The 16,753-nt window shown below is 43.1% G+C and overlaps 1 protein-coding gene across 1 annotated transcript in view; it reads right to left on the bottom strand.

Annotated features, from left to right (window-relative positions):
* The window catches only part of HSD17B4 (hydroxysteroid 17-beta dehydrogenase 4), a 974,808-nt gene that overhangs the window by 495,164 nt on the left and 462,891 nt on the right, over window positions 1-16,753 (bottom strand). Inside the window, exons 12-13 of the mRNA XM_085632660.1 lie at window positions 6,175-6,284; window positions 1,866-2,102 (exon numbers count right to left, since the gene is read on the bottom strand). Of these exons, the coding sequence (XP_085488786.1) occupies window positions 1,866-2,102; window positions 6,175-6,284 (347 nt within the window). The remainder of the gene's footprint in view (window positions 1-1,865; window positions 2,103-6,174; window positions 6,285-16,753) is intronic.

Raw genomic sequence — 16,753 nt, 5'->3', positions numbered from 1 at the left:
ATCACCTCAACAACAGAAAGTCCTTCCAGAAACTTCAGCTTCACAGGAGGGAATGAGCTGTATTTGTGCCTGAGCTGCTGCATGCCTGTGCAAGCAATTCCTAATATTCATTCATTTCAAAATCCCACAAAAGTTGGAGTTCACTCAATAGGAGTTGATAAGCCTGACAACTCCTTAAGTGCTAATCGATGCTGCTAACATGAGGTTAAGGTGAATGGAGGAAAAACATTTTTTACTGCACTCAAACTTTAAGAGGTCGCGTAGGGTATGGATGTCAACTAGCAATGTATTCAACAGATGGGTCTGTTGGCACCATTAAGGATCTATCAAATTATTAGGGCATTCCTTGTCATTGGTAACCTATAGTTAGAACATTATTGACCATCATAAGGCAAGACACTGAACTTCGCACCTATTGAAATGGTGATAAAGCCCAGGTGTACAACGGACACGTGCTTTCCTTGCCCTTCAGCCCACTGATAGCATCGGTATTCATGCAAATGTGCTCAGGGAAAGAGCTGCTCTTCTATAGCAATCTTACCTTTCAGTACATCATCCAAAGCAGGTTTTTGAAAACAACCACATTGGCTTTGGGAGCAAAACTTGAAATTCGGAGGTGGCTGTAGGTCATCATTTAGCAAATATGTTGAATAAGAGAGATTCAGGGATAAGAGAGATTTGGGGTCACACACTCAATTTCTTCGTCTGAGATAGTCTTCTCGTAAGCCTCTCCAAACTACAGCTGTGATAAAAGCAGAGATGGGTGCCATTGTTTTCAACAGGCGGTCTGAATTGTCCAAGGCAGACAAAGCTCTGTTTTCCCCTGCGGTGGTCAGGGAGAAACGTACAACAGCCCTTGGGTCTGGCCTCATGTGGAAATCTGAATAGAGCACTCCACAAGCAGATGGGTAGAGCACCAAATGCCGCTAATGTCAGGAATTCTACAGTCTTGTACATCAAAAAGAGATTTAAAGATGTTGGGGTGGTTGCCCACCTCACCTCATAGGACCCTTACAATCATATCCCCAACGCTCTTTTCCCTTAGTCTTGCTGCACCACCCCCTAGGCCACTTATACATCTTGCACTTCAGAGGCTGGAATAAAATAAAAACAATAGACTACTCTCACATTTATTTCTGATAAAGTATATGTTCTAGTGTTCAACAAGACCATCAGCTTTTGTAGTTGGTACTGTACTCTGCCTTTGTCTTTTATGAAGAGGATACAGCGTTTGAGAGACCTCTGTGACAGAAAGAGTTGCAAAGAGACACACTAGATGGCGGACCTCTAGACACATGAAACAGGCTGCGGCACTCTGGTGTCCGAACCGGTTTCCAACAATCAACACACAGTTTCAAATGGTGGTACGCACCAATGGAAGTGAAAAGGAAGTTGGGTCCACTTTTTGAAAAATGTTTGGATTTTAAAATTGAAGTAATATTTAAAACGCATCTTAAGAGAAGTTACCCCCTGCAACAAATAATACAGAAAACAAAGTACACTGCATAACTTATCCAAAAGTGGAAAATTGAACTCTAGATGACCACTAGTGATGTACAAGGGACGGACCAGAAGCCAATGCAGGAAAAGGAAAGGCACACAGGAACCTATGAGAGTTCAAAGCAACAGTATGGTTCTTAGGAGCAGTTTCCATTCTATACCTCAAGAAGCAGGGCTCCTAGCTGGTTGGGAAGAAGGTAGGGAAAGAAGTCAAAGCTGTAAAGGAGAGCAACACACTGCTGAAGAAATTAGGTGAACTGCGGTCAGAGCCCCAGGAGGGGCATATCAGGATTGTTGCTGAATTACTGCCTGTTGGAAAAACTCAAATTAGATATACGAAAACCACATATATGTAATGCACATACCCTTGTAAAATCAATACTCAGGCCTGGAACAGTGGCCAGTCCACCACTCATCATGGCAGCCTGTGAAGGGATTACTCCAAAGGTTGGCAAGCAGCTAAATTCTTCACTTCCTTCATACAGGAATTTCAGGTGCTCTGCCTCTTTAGTAGACATTCCCACCCCAAGTGCATACAGAATGGGCTGCAAATGGGTGTATGAATACGTCGATGAAGGTAACTGGTAACCAACTGCTTTAGTCTGCAGAGGGAAAAAAAGAACGAAAACATTTAACTGTTCTGTCTAAAATGCTCTCGTGTGTCATCAATAAAGGCGCACATATTTGTTGTATTTACTTAAAAAGAAAGTGATATACATGCATTCGGTTTTCCTCATAATTACTTCCCAGAAGAATGAGAGAGCAAACTAATTGTTTTCCATCCAAGAAATAAAGCAGTGGCAGGTGTTTAGTCGTGCTATACTATATTTATTCTTAATGGCAGCCTGGTATATGTCTCTTAATATAAACTACCTCTGTGGCAGTTACAACTGGTGAAACAAGAGGTCCTGATTGCCATCAAATAATAAAAGGAAGCTTCAGAGGTTTTTCAAATGGTATACTCAGTAAGAACATTGTAAAAACAAATTTGCGTGGCTTATAATATTTTGAAAACACCAGTTAAAAAAATGTGGTTGTGACACGACTAAAGGAAATGAATGAACTAACACGATAAAAATAACGCAAGGATCTTCCGCTGCCCTCATTCTTTTCGAGTTTTAGGGTGCTAACAATCTAATTGCCTTTACGAACCCATTGCGGGCCCTCACCTGCAGCATGGATAACCAACTCGCTCAAGGTCATTATAGACACTGTCCCCAATCCTGAAGGTTCCACTGCAATCCTTGATATCCATTATATCCGGGTGTTTTAGTCTAAGTAGTTCAACAGAAGCAAAGCAAGACTACAACACGCGTAGTGCAGTAGGTTAACACAGAAACGTCCAGGACTGGAAACAGTGACTAATGACTTGGAAGAAGGCGGTGTAGTATTTGTTGTAGTTAATTCTCAACATTCTGGCTTAGCATATCAAGAAAAGGTTTAGGGAAATGACTTTAGGCCCCAGCTGCTGAAAAGCAGAAATTAAAACAGAGTTATCAGCAAATATCTTATGGGAAGTATACTCTGCAATCAATAGATGTGTTTCAACATCAATTGAGAAATAAGCTGAACAAAGTCAGAGTCAGGACACAGCTTTGACTGATACTTTGGGTTATCTTAACAGCTTTTCTTTTCACATCTCAAATGACCATGTGTCCTCAAGCAAAAAAACAAGAAAAATTAAATTCAAAATCAATCTTAAGATTAAGACTGATACATTTTAGATAGATCTTGAACTGCCTTAACTTTTTAAACGTCAACATAATCATGTGCGAACGGAGGGCATGAACAACTATGTTTTTCACCCTACAGGACACTGCCTAGACTAGTCACAGGGCTGAGACCTTTAAAGAAAATAATCTTTACAATTTTACACTTTGCGTAAATTAAGAACATAAGGTGATAGTTATCCGGACTTTCCCACGAGACATTCTCATATATTGGAATGATCAATAGTCCCTTTATGATTCTTGGATTAGCCCTTCCTTTAACGAAAGTTCCAGCAGATATGCTACAAGTTCGGGGGATAACCCGGGACATTGCCCATAATTATAATTTCAACTGCCTGGTCTGCTTCCCCAATAGTAAATGGGCAGAACAGTCATAGGGTCCTTTAAAGAGGGTTGTACTTGAATCATGCAACTCTGCCCTTGTGAACAGTACCAAACTGATCAAAACTGACTTGACCTGAAATATGCAACTAAATAGTGTAAAACTCCTTGCTGCTGTAATTTGCTTTCAAAATGAAGTACGGTCTGTACTGTCTATTACGGCAACACCAGTTTTTATTAATAGTGCAATAAGGATCCTCAAAGTTCTTTTGGTCTCCTTGATCACGGTCTTATATGCACCTTGCAACACAAAATAATCTGCACCTGATCAAACTGCTTTAAACAGAGATGCTTTGATACAGCTAAATCAAGGTGTTATGGTTCAGCAGGATGGTCCATGGATGGCCCTACATCACACTTAGAAGTAAAGTTGTAAGCTTGACAGCTAACTATTTGAAGGCTGTTAGCCAGATTTCTGGATCTAGCATCTTCCCAGAAACATAATGAAAATGAGGAAGTCTTAGACCCGTCAGCCTTTGGGTGGTCTTCCCTCAAGCATTTTGCCTAACTCCTCCATTTTTTTGCTGATCTTGTTTCTGTTGGTCTTAGGCCGAAGTCTTTCTCAATACATATATGTTACCCCTGGCGTAGGCCCTAAACAGCCCATAGGGCAGGGTGTAGTGTATTTAAAAAGTTGGACATGCACCTTTAAGTTTTACATGTCCTGGTAGTGAAAAACCCTCATAGTTGTATTTCACTACTGCAAGGTCTACCCCTCCCAAAGGATAACAGTGGGTTACCATATTACATTTAGATAAGTGCTAACTTTCAATGGGTGCAGTTAAGAATATTGAGTTTGGTGTCTAAAGAATTATAATTTAGCACCATCGTTATTGGTAGCGTCTTATTTTAAGTCAATTCAGAAAATTCCACATTTAGAGAGTTGGAATGTTCTTGTTCTGCGGCCTGTATCCTGGGTCGCATAACTAGGTGTAGCTGGCAGTTGGTTTTTGTGTATTGCTTCCAGACCTTGAGACAAAGGGTTTGACACTGCCAAGGCATGGAGGCAGGGAATTCTACACACCTCTAGGGGTGGAAACCTCCAGAACCTTCTCCTACTTCAAAGCTGGCACCAAGTATAAATACTGGACTTTCAGACCCAACTCTTCAGTACACCTCTGGACCAGTGAAAGATTCAGAAGGACTGATGTGCAGCTCTGCCGCTAGAGGGACTGCTGCCTGATTGAGGACTGGACTTGCATCTTGTAACCAGGACCACCAGAGTGACTCCGAGAGCTAGTTAGCTGGCCACCTGCCAGAAAAGGGTCCTGCCACTTTAGCCCATCATCTGGACTCGGTCTTCTGCAAGTCTTGCCCTAAGGGGAACTATCCTAACCCTGGACCTGTGGAAATGGGCCAGAAGGTGCTCTGCCAGCCCCGCTGTGGCCCAAGATGAATCAATGCAGCGCAACACATAGCCTCACCTCTCTGCATCAGAACCGGCAGTGCAGGATGCATGCCTGATGCAGGACCCAACAGCCCATCAGAACTGTGCCCTCTATGCAGGATGTCGCAAAACTCTGCAACCTGGATTTAAGGTACTTTGTTCAGTAAGCTTAACTTGATCCCTTTATCCGGCCTGAACTTGTGACTTTGTCCTGGTCCGGTGCGATCAGATAACCACAGTTGGCGCTTTGTGCTTTTAGGCACTATTGTCACCTAAATCTTTAAGACTGCATATCTCCCATTCTATCAATTGAATTTTGGTCGTTTGGTCTCTAATTTATTACATTTCTCTAACTTTCTATCCTTAATTGGTGTGGAATTTTTCTTGAGTTGTGTTTTTTACTTTATTACTGTTTGAAGGGGCGCATAAATACTTTACACATTGCCTCCATGTTAAGCCTGAATGCTTTTGTGCTAAGCTATCTAGAGGTTAAGCAGATTTTAATTTTGGGTTTGCTTGTAAATTCACCCTGACAGGAATTGTGGTTTATGCTGGAGTAAGGTTCCACCCCCCTCAAGCACTAACCCGATTTCCTACGGGGGGGCCTTCAAGCGAAGTACTAGGTGGCCCCCCTCCAAACAGACGCTCAAGGCAAAGACATGTGACTGAGGCCTCCAGGCCTTTCAGCACCAGGAGCCGGGGGCAACTCTACACCGTGGATGCGTGGCACTGTGTTCTAGCACTTGAGGATATCGTGATGAAAGCAATAGCAGTCTCCATATTAAATGCACCCAAACAAACAAAAACACAGCTCTACCTGGGTAATATCAATCAGGCCTTGGGGCTAGAAGACACAAATAAGATTTTGCTTCATTATGGTCATATATCATATTTTTTAAGTACCTAAATATTTTTACTGTATCCACATCCATGAGACATACTCACCTTGTGGTTATCAAAAGCTGAAAGCAGTACACTTTCAACATTCTGGCCTCTAGTTCTCCTACCAAAAAGTCTAATTTGACCATAAAGTTCCATTTTTATTTTAGTTAATTAATTTTCTTTGCTGTACAGGCATGTTTAATAAAAGGTAGAGTACAAAAATGGTGCCCTGTGTACCATCTACATTTGCTTTAGTCCCACAGCCACAAAATAAATCTTTAAAATTGTACTCACTGGATCAATGTCAGAAAACCCTCCTGAAACATGTTGACTTGTAGGATTCATTGTTACCCCCTCCTCAGAATCTAGTTTGAACACCAACTCATAAATGGGCCGCATAGAATCTGGAAAAATAAGAAAGATAAGGGATATAAGATCAAATTTTCACTCAGTTCATAGACCATTTTCTTTTAGTGCAAACAACTGAGCAGCAAAGACTGGTGGTTTTGCCATATTCCTTAATTTTCATGGGTATAGCAGATTTGGTTTAGCACCGGGGTGCAGTCTAGAAGAAGAGATTCCATAATGCTCAGACATGCGCTGTTAAAAACATTATACCAAACGTCCTTATGGCAGATTCGCCTATGAGGAAATAGGCAGACTTTTGATAGTTAGCACATGCCTCATGAAAGCCAGCTGGGCCAAAAGACACACAGGTGATTTACTCTCGAAGCCCTACTTGTCTTTAAGACATTGGTCTCCATGTTGGCCCATCCACATCACAAAAGTTATACATTGGAAGCATACACTTTTTTTTAATCAACCTATAGTTTTACATTAGATTTTAGGGTTTTCTTAAACATGCTACATAGTTCCAAGATGTTTCCAACATTATGCCAAATTTACAATTTGGCACAAACAGTACATTTTTTTGGAGCCAAGTTCACTTGCACTACTTTACTTTAAAAAACACAGTATCTTACTACTTAGGCCTCAATAATGAGTGGCCCATTAATTTCAAAGGGTCCAGAAATGCGAGTTACAGAACCCATCATAATCCTGAGTATTCGGATTTCACACAGGTTAGGACTGCTAAAAGTAACCTAAATCTCTATGTGAAATACTGGTGTGGATTATGGGGGGTGAAGGGGGGGGGGGGGGGGGGGGATGGGGGGGAGGGGGGGGGAGGACAGGGGATGAGAAACATGCAGTAATCAGTGAAGAAATGCTGACCCCCCCCCCATTATTCCCTAACAATTTGTAATCCCCGTTATTTGCCCATGTCTGGAATTACTGTGACCCCTGATAACAGTAATTGATAACAGTAATTCCAGGGTGGGGGGAAAAAGGGGATACTAAAGCTGCATTCTTCTTTAGAGATGGGCACTAAAGGCGAGAACATTTTTGGATATTTCTTATTTGAGCTTTTCAATTAAAATGAAGCTTTTTAGTACCACATTATCAAATGAAATAGTGAATACGGGATATGAAAAAACATCTAGCAATCAATGGAGGAGCAGCTTTCACTTACACATTACCCAAACAGAAGTACCACTATCACGTAGCTGACCACACTGCAGAACAATGAGGATTTGCCAACTGGCAAAAAAGGAACGAGGACCCTCTAGGGGAAGAATATCTCTTTCAAATCGGCATCAAAGAAACTTTGCAGCAACTTAGAAGGGGCAGTTACCAGGGAAGAAAGCGACTGTGTTTCCAAAGGAGCCCCTCTGGCCAAAGTACAAGTTTCCAGGAAGAGAACAAGCCAACGGGCTGAATAAAACCACGTAACTGCTTAGGAACGAGCCCGTTCAAGGATTGTTCTTCTGACAAACAAGATAATAAGCTGGAGGCTGTGTAAAACTACCTTGGCTATTAGATGAGCATAGAGCATATACGATGAGACCACTAGAGGCATGGGAGATCCACGAATCCCTGACCACAATGCACACCGGAAGCGCTCCAGGGCTGGATGGGCTAACAGTGGGGTTCTACAAGGAATTCAAAAACGAACTTACCCATCACTTAATAACACTATTTGAGGAGATGGCGGAAGGGGGGTCCATGCCCCCCACGATGCGGGAGGCTCTCCTGGTCGTTATCCTGAAACCTGAGAAACACCCCCACGATCGCTCCTCTTACCGACCACTCTCTCCACTGAACGTTGACACGAAAATCTTCGCCAAAATAGTTGCAAACCGCCTAGCTCCCCTTCTGCCTTCCCTGGTTGGGCCTGAACAGGCTGGGTTTGTCCCAACCCGCACACTCACGCATAACCTCTGAACTGTGTTCGGAGCAATACAGCACACTAAGCAGGACACTAAAGTAGCAGCGATCTTTTTAGATGCTGAGAAAGCATTTGACTGGGTAGAGTGGAGGTTCAAGTTCCTCATTCTGGAGCGTATGGGTCTGGGACCCCTTTCTATGCAACTGGTTTCCACCCTCTACACAGCCCCTGCGGCCCGAGTACGAGTGGGTAACGCGGTCACCGCACCTCTGCAGATGTCTAGGGACACCCGCCAGGGTTGTCCGCTTTCTCTGCTTCTCTACGCCCCAGTCGCAGAGCCTATGGCCTGTTCACTGAGAGAATACCACAATCACAGAGGAATTTGTTTCCCAGGGTACAAACCTTATAATTTTATCCAAAGCGGACGATACACTTCTATACATCCGCGATCCAGTCCAGAATTTGTCCACAGTACTACGGGAAGTGGTGAAATTTGGAGAATTCTCAGGACTGAAAATTGGGCGAAATCCCTTATATTCCCTCTTACCCCTGCGACACTCCCAGAGGACCTAGACTTTCCACTGAAGTGGTCCACGGACCCAGTTCGGTACCTAGGAATCCAGATACATACTAGTTCCAAGTTGGTGTTTAGGGAGAACTATGGCAAAGCCATTGCGAAACTAGAGGATGATCTCAATGGATGGATTTGCCTTCCCCTTTCACTACTGGGCAGGATCTCCATTATGAAAATGGTGGTCCTTCCCAGGTTCCTCTTTCTGTTTGTCAACATTCCAATGGATCTCCCGGCACATTTCTTCAAACAACTTAAAACGTTGCTAATAAAACTGGCCTGGGCTGATAAACAACCTCGCGCCTGCTGGGAACTTCTTACTCTCCCATACACAATGGGAGGGCTGGGTGCCCCAGATCTAGAGCTTTACTATCGGGCCGACCAGGCTTCTCACGCCCACTATTAGCTGCACCAGGAGACCTCTCCCCCTCACCTCCATATAGAGCGTATTGCGACGTCCCCAGCCCACTTGGCAACAGCATGGTTTCCGGCTGTGCGCCGCAGTACCTGGATTTTAGACTCGATCAATGAGACTACGCATGCTTGGCAAAACCTTCTCAACCGCCAAGCACTCTCAATACTCTATTCCACCTTCATCCCCATTCCCTGGTGCACATGGCTCCCAGTTCTCACCTCACCTGAAATGGTGGAAGCACTGCATATGATACGCTAGGCATAGATCCTATCGGCTTCTTTTTCTGTGACGGGCAGGGGAAGGATTGGAGTGACCTGGTGCCGAACGACTCATCGGCTACCCCCTAAACGTTCTTCCACTACTTTAGAGCTAGAAGCGCATTACGTGCTCTACTAGGGGATGACCTGCTAGAACTTCCAGAGGTACTTCCCTTCTCTACCATACTTCGCACCGACTCCCCAACTAGATTAATTTCACATATTTATAAGAAGACTCAGGAATTACGACACAATAACTATGTTAAAGCTAGATTACAATGGCAGGTCGACTTGGAGCTTAATATAGAGGACATGTGGCGATATTGTTGCGAATCGACTAAACTTATTTCCCTCAACGGCAGGCACCGCCTCATACAATTGAAATTCCTCAACAGAATATACCACACACCCGTCAGGCTACATAGATTTGGATTACGTGATACAAATAACTGCGATAGGTGCGGGACAAGTGCGGCAGACTTTATACATTTGGCTTGACTTTGTCTCCCTGTCGCTAATTTCTGGTCACAAGTCTTTGCTAAATTAAGTGATATTACAAAAGAAACGACAACTCCTGAACCGCTAATAGCCTTACTGGGCTATGCCAACCAATTGAGAAAGAACCTCGGATGTCTGGTCGATATGGGGCTTTTGGTAGCAAAACGAATTGTAACGATGCATTGGTCACGTGGTCCCTCACCCACCCTTCCCCAGTGGTCTAGAGACATGATATTCTGTAATACATAAACTGAAACATACAGTGAACTGCTCCCCCCTAGAAGCCGGCTGAAAAACTTCTGGAGTTCTTGAAGCGCAGAATTAGAGCAGGTCGCCCCAACTGACCATACACACAGGACAATGCAGACAAGCCTTCTATTGTCAGCCTCTGACTGGGATGGAGTGCAGCGGCCTCATATATGGGATACTGTATATGATATCTAATAATCACTGTGATCATAAATAATCCTTATTTAATTTTGTTAGGATTCATTTGAAATTAGTTTTTATGTTTGATTTTGAGTTCTGAATATTGCAGTATCTCCTGAAAATCTGCTGCATTATGATGTATAATTTATGTTATGTATATTTGTATTGGTTTGTGTTATTGTTTGTAGATCCTCATTTAAGCAAAATAAAATAATTAAAAAAAAACAAGCTGGAGGTTGTGCTCCACATGTAGTTGGAGAGGGGTCAGAAGGTCTCTCATTGTCATATGCATAAGGTGATCATAAGCCACAACACCCACTATTTGGATTTACAGAGGATTTTGCTCGTCTTTGGTTAGGGTTATTGGTGCTGGGCCCATATACTCCACTGCCAAGCCCTACGTGTCGTTCCATCTGACATAGATCTAGATATATTTACATACTGATGCTGGTCGATATCAACTGGGTCCTTTGCTTAGTTTGTTTACTGACACCGGGCTCAGTGAGAGGCCTGCGTCAATCTGCATTTAGGCGTCATATTACTGAACAATTAGGTAGCAAGGCTATAGATAAGGCACATTTTCCACATAAGCATACTACCATTTGATTCTAGCTCTCTGCGCTGCTTGTCCTTTGTGCAAAGATGGTTTGGCTGCCCATTACTGAAGGATCTGGGCATATCAGATCAACTGAGTTAATGTGCGGATTCTAAATTTTAGAATGCTCTCTTGCCTTTGAGTTCACTCGGCCCAGAGTGTTAATGTTTTATTTCAGCTTGGCTCTTCTGCAGTATTAGTGTTTTGGTTCCTTTGTTTGTGATATTCTACTCCACTATGTTACAGGGTGACAGCTGCTGTACCTGTATCTTTTACTTGTAGTATTTTTCACAGCATTAACTCAGCCACTTTCAGGGAAGTGAAAGAAGTCGAGGCCGCTCACAGTGAAAGCTCCACACTGCACCACCTGTGAATCTTGACCCATGAAGGTATCTATTATAAGTTCCCACCCACTTTAGTAGTTTCCCTCTGACTCAACAGTGCTTTCACTATGCTATGCCCTTGGTAAAGTTTAACATTCCCAGCTCCAGTGTGGATCTTATGTGGCTAACTCCCCTTTGTGTGGCACAGAGGATCCTGTTCCCTGCACTTTTCATATCTATAAATCGGTGCATCATATGAAGAGTTGCGATTCAGTAAAGCAGCCTAGTGCAGATTGACCCACAAGATCAAATAATGAGTAATTAGGCAATAGTAGTGTGCCAGTGCGTGATGCTATAAGTAATAAAGGGCAGATTAATGAAACAATGTCTATCTGGGACAATTGTTTTAGTTCGCTGAAAGAATTAATTAAAAAAAAAAGTCTGTTTGCATATGTATTGGGCAGGCTAAAGGCAGTAGAATCAGTGGTTGCTAATCTTACAAACTACGTTACAGAGCTTCAAAGTACAGCGCTTCATAAAAATAATGAAAACGATAAGGGCAAGCAAAACTGCTATAATCAGTGCTTGACTGGAACTCAGTCAGGAGTGTATTAGGTACTGTGGCTGCTCCATGCCTTACCACGGTACAATATCTAACCGAGTGGGGAGAACTTTTAATATTGGTTAAAGGGCACCCAGTAAACCACCAAGACTCTGCTATTTTAATTACTACCGATTCAGAAGAACCAAAGTCCTCAATGCAGAGTCTATACCATCTGCCCCTGTGCACAATCCCATTAATTCGGATCGGAAGACAGATTTTCTGCAGCTATTTCTGGCTGCCACGCCATATGTGTTGTTTTTAAAAGATGCCCCAGCTCTTTGGCACAGCAGTTGCAAAGATAGCTTCCTCAAAAACTAAAACATTAATTGGTTAACAAATGAGCTAGCCTCAAGTGAACTGGGAGAAACAGACTATCTAATGAGATCATCATGGTTAGACAGGTATCATGGATTGGGAGCACAGAAAAACAATGTGTGGAAAAGTGCAATTATACATTTTTGCCATCCATCTTTTGTTGGTTCCGTATTAAACTAACTTGTGGAGGAAACGCGCAAGAATTACTTTAGGTGTCCCAAAGGAGCAGTCGGATGGAAGGAGAATTGGGGGTCAAATAGATAGGAGGTTTCATGTTCCTCTAGCAAAGCCATTCTCAGTTGAACTGGATTGATATACGGTCTTTCCCCTCTCTCCTAGGGCATGCATGGATAAAAGTTATGTGCCCTGGGAAAATTCAAGGGAAAACTGAAGGTGTATATATTCTTTGTACTGCTAGCAGATGGCGGGGAGGGGAGCATGGGGAAAATTAAACTTGACACTTGGAATGCTACAGGTGTGTCAAGTAAATTGGCAAATCAAGATTGTCATACCCATCTTCTGAGTTTTATCAGTTGTATGCAGGAAATATGAGCTCCAAGTTGTTTCCATGTGGAAAACTTTAAATTGCTTTGTACCGCAGCCATTTGCTTCCTTTCGGGCAGAACTAAAGGCGGATTAGCCACTCTGATCTCTGTCCTCTGAGAAGTTGACCTATTATGGGCTAAATTATATTCCTGGCATTACCAAATGCTTACTTTAATGGTGAAGTCAGGTCTTGATATTTTTAGAATCAATTATTATAATAATTGTACAGGTGCCGAGCAAGTTGAAGTTGTGAAGAGCATGCAGCAGGATCTGGAAAAATACATATTACAAAGTAACAAAGTTTATTATGCAATATTAGCAGGCGATTTTAATTGTCATTCCTGCCTCGTCCTCTCCAAGCAGGTGTCTGGCAATGTGGATAACATGGACTAGGGTCAACTTAATTTTGAGTTCAAGTGGAAGCCCTGATTGCTCCTAAGACTTTGCAAGACCCTCACTCTAAGTTAGGTCAATCGATCCTACCCTACTATCCCAGATTTACTTTCTTCTGTGGATTATTTATTCATAGAACATACAGAAATCACTAATCAACACTAACCCTTCCCTCACCCCCCGCTCCTCAGTCGCCGATACTTCAATTGTTCATACATCGCAAGTCAATCCTTTCCATACTTTGTAAAACTTCTTGGGACATCCTCTTCCTTGATATATTTACTTTTCCTGTATGTAACTCAGATCAATTTTCCTTTTCCAATCTTCTACCTTTGGAGTCCAAACTGCTCCTCATCTGCAAGCTATCTCCATTTTGGCCAAAAGGAACCCTATATTAATCAGTTTTCTTTAGTGTAAAGTGACATCAGAATTTGTCCATATTCCAAATAAGGCCCGTAGTGCAGTCCTCTCAATCCCAACTCCAGTGGCCCCCACTAACAACTATGAATTACCTCCTCCCAAAAAACTTTCAAAACGGGGCAGTCCCAAAGAGTGAAGGTCCCCAATTGCCCACATTGTCGTAAAAAGGAGGGATCAAAAATGTTCCCGATTGTAAGTGTGCTCTGGTATAGTAGACTCTATATGGGATCTTTAGTTGTATTAGTTTACAACGGGCTTTAATCGCTACATGCTTGAGGAACTGTAACGCCTCTATCCACTCTTCATCTTCCATCTCTCAGTCTGCCATTTATTTCTTAATGTATATAAGTCTGAGTATTTCTCATGAGAGTCTGGCATGTTAGCAATATCACTTTCTTTTCTAGGGGGTCATCTAATAACCTATATTCTAATGGAGAGGACTCCATAGTTTCATCTAAAGTCACGCTCCGCACTGTCAATGTGTTCCGTAACTGGAGGTATTTAAATACTTGATAGGGTGCATCGAATATTCTGTTTGGAAGTGTGAGAACGGCATCATTCCATTGCCGTTCAAACATCCACCAACATACTTATTCCTATTAGATCCCATTGTCGAAGACATTTAAGTGTTACAACATCCTGGAGCTATGTGCCCAACCACAGTGGGTCCCTGGCCTCAGTCTACCTTTCCAACCCATCACTTTATGTACCTCATGCCATAGTTCCACTGGCAGTTTTGTGACTGGGGGAGCATCCTGTCTCAATTTCCCCCCACATAGGACATGTTATGTTATGTTAATAGGAACTTTTAAAGCGCTTGTTCACCAACGGTTTCTTGGCGCTGGAGGAGTTACTTTCCAGAAAGAGTTACTGGTAAGGATGGTCCTGGTCTAACTGTAGGCGTGGGTGTAGAGCCAGGTCTTCAACATCTATCTAAAATGAAAGAGGTCTGACTCAAGTCTCAATGGGGGCGGAAGGGCGTTCCAGAGTTTGAGTCCTAATATTGAGAAGTGTGAGCCTCCTGTTCTTTTGTGTCTACAAACTGGGACCTCTAAGTAGTTCATGTGCATAGATCTTAAAGTACGGTGGGGGATGTACTTATGAATTTTTGATGAAATGTACTTAGGGCCAGTCCCATGCAAGGATTTAAAAAGAATACAGCCGGCTTTAAACTTGGAGCATTGCTCCACTGGAAGCCAGTGCAACTCTTAGCAGCGGCTTTATGTGACATCGTCTGCCTTGTTGGAATATAATTCTGGCTGCCTGATTTTGTATTAGCTGTAGACGATGTATCTGATTACGCTGAAGACCTAGGTATATAGAGTTAGCATAATCATTTCTTGACACAATCAAAGAGATGACAATTTGGCTACATGCCTCTCTACTGAAGAATCTTCTGAATTTCCTCAGTTTCCGCAGTTGGAGGAAGCAAGCAGAGGTAACTGCTCCAATCTGCGTGTTCATGTTTAGGTCTGAATCAATGTGTATGTCTAGGCTTTTTATCGAGTTTTTTAATGCTGGAGGCGGGCCTAATTCGGAGAGCCAGTGGGCGAAGGTCCAATGCTGGAGTTTATTGGTGGGGATGATGATTTCTGTTTTTTCGGCATTTAGTTTGTTGATTTTTGTTCATCCAATTAATGATGAACAGCATGGATTTTTTAAGAAATTCCTGGGACATATCGTCAGCATAGTTGTAGATTTGCACTCCCATCTGTCGTAACGCAACGATAAGAGGACGGATATATATATTGAAAAGATATGGGGATAGGGATGAGCCCTGTGGCACTCCACACTTCAGATTTACTGTGCCCAATTTGTACGGAGAGAGCCAAACTGACTGTTTTCTATCCGCAAGAAATGATTGAAACCATTTCAGGGCCGTGCCGCTGAGACCTGCTGCAGCCAGACGGTCCACCAAGATGTTGTGGTTGAGGGTGTCAAAGGCTGCAGACAGGTCCAGGAGAATCAGTGCTTGAGTGCTGTCTACATCTGCCTTCCCCTTTAGGTCATCCATTACAGACAGAATAATGGACTCCGTGGAGTGGGCTGCGCGGAAACCGGCCTGATGTGGGCCTAGGAAGCTTGTTTTTTCAATAAAGGAGCTGAGAGTATTTGCTATGTGTGTCTCCCTCACCTTAGCCGAAAAGGGGAGGAGAGATATTGGCCTATAATTGTCCAGCCTCTGGTGATCAACTCCCTGTTTTTTCTGAAGTGGAATAATTACTGCTTCTTTTTAAGCTTGTGGGACTGTCCCTTGAGTTAAGGATAGATTCAAAAGAGAGAGGGTGATCTTAGGGAATGCTTTGAAAATTGATTTCTTTTGAAAATTCTTTTTATTATGAACAATCGGCGGTACATACCATTTGTGACATGAGGAAGAGAGTAGACATCTTCCAAATCTCCGATGTGGGCTACAGTAAATCAAACACAATCGTACAATATATGTCAATTAGGGGCTTTCTAGAGTCTCATCATCGGTTAATGTTGCTGGTGGGATAAAAATATTCCCTCTATACAACTTCCATGACCCCCATAGTTTACCCCACTTCCTGGGACACCCTCTGGACACATACACTGACTTTTCCCGGAACATGCCCCAGTCTAGATCCTCCTTCCATTTGCAAAGCCTTGGCAGTTGGTGAGCTCCCCAATGTTGTGCTATGTTTCTTTTAGCCACCACCAGTGCAAGGCTCACCCATTGCTTAGGTTGAAGGGTGAGGTCCGTCAGGTCCCAGATGTTTAGAAGGCATCTGCGGGCTTCAGGCTGTAAGTCGACTGTGAGCACTTCCCGGAGTGTTTGGTGTATGGCTCGCCAGTACGATTGTATATATGTGCATTCCCATTTTATGAGGATGAAAGTACCCATCTCCCCACAACCATGTCGGCACTCTCCAGTATCCCCTCTACCCATCCGTACCAACTCTGTCCCGGTAATGTATATTCTGTGTAGAATTTTTAGCTGCACCAACCGCAGCTTGCTGGGATTGCCACTTCCCTCGGGGAGGAGACCGCTGTTTGCCAGTCTTATTCATCTAATTCAATGCCATCTTTAACCCATTTGTCCTTAAGGGACTGGAGCGGGTCTGCCATATTATTTATCAGTTTTTTGTAGATCAGTGAAATAGCCCTCTCGGGAAGATGGCCGTATAATATCCAATCTTCAAGAGGGGATACGTCAGGAGGGGAGGATCTACTAGCGAGGTGAGTCTGGAGTGCGTGCCGGATCTGCAAATATCTATAGTACTCAGTGCCTGCCAGTTTGCATCGCTGTTGGAGAGCG

Source organism: Triturus cristatus, chromosome 2_1 (assembly GCF_964204655.1).
Source record: "Triturus cristatus chromosome 2_1, aTriCri1.1, whole genome shotgun sequence".
Lineage (NCBI taxonomy): Eukaryota > Metazoa > Chordata > Amphibia > Caudata > Salamandridae > Triturus > Triturus cristatus.
Note: the sequence above shows the minus strand (reverse complement) of the source record. Positions and strands in the feature narration are given on the sequence as shown.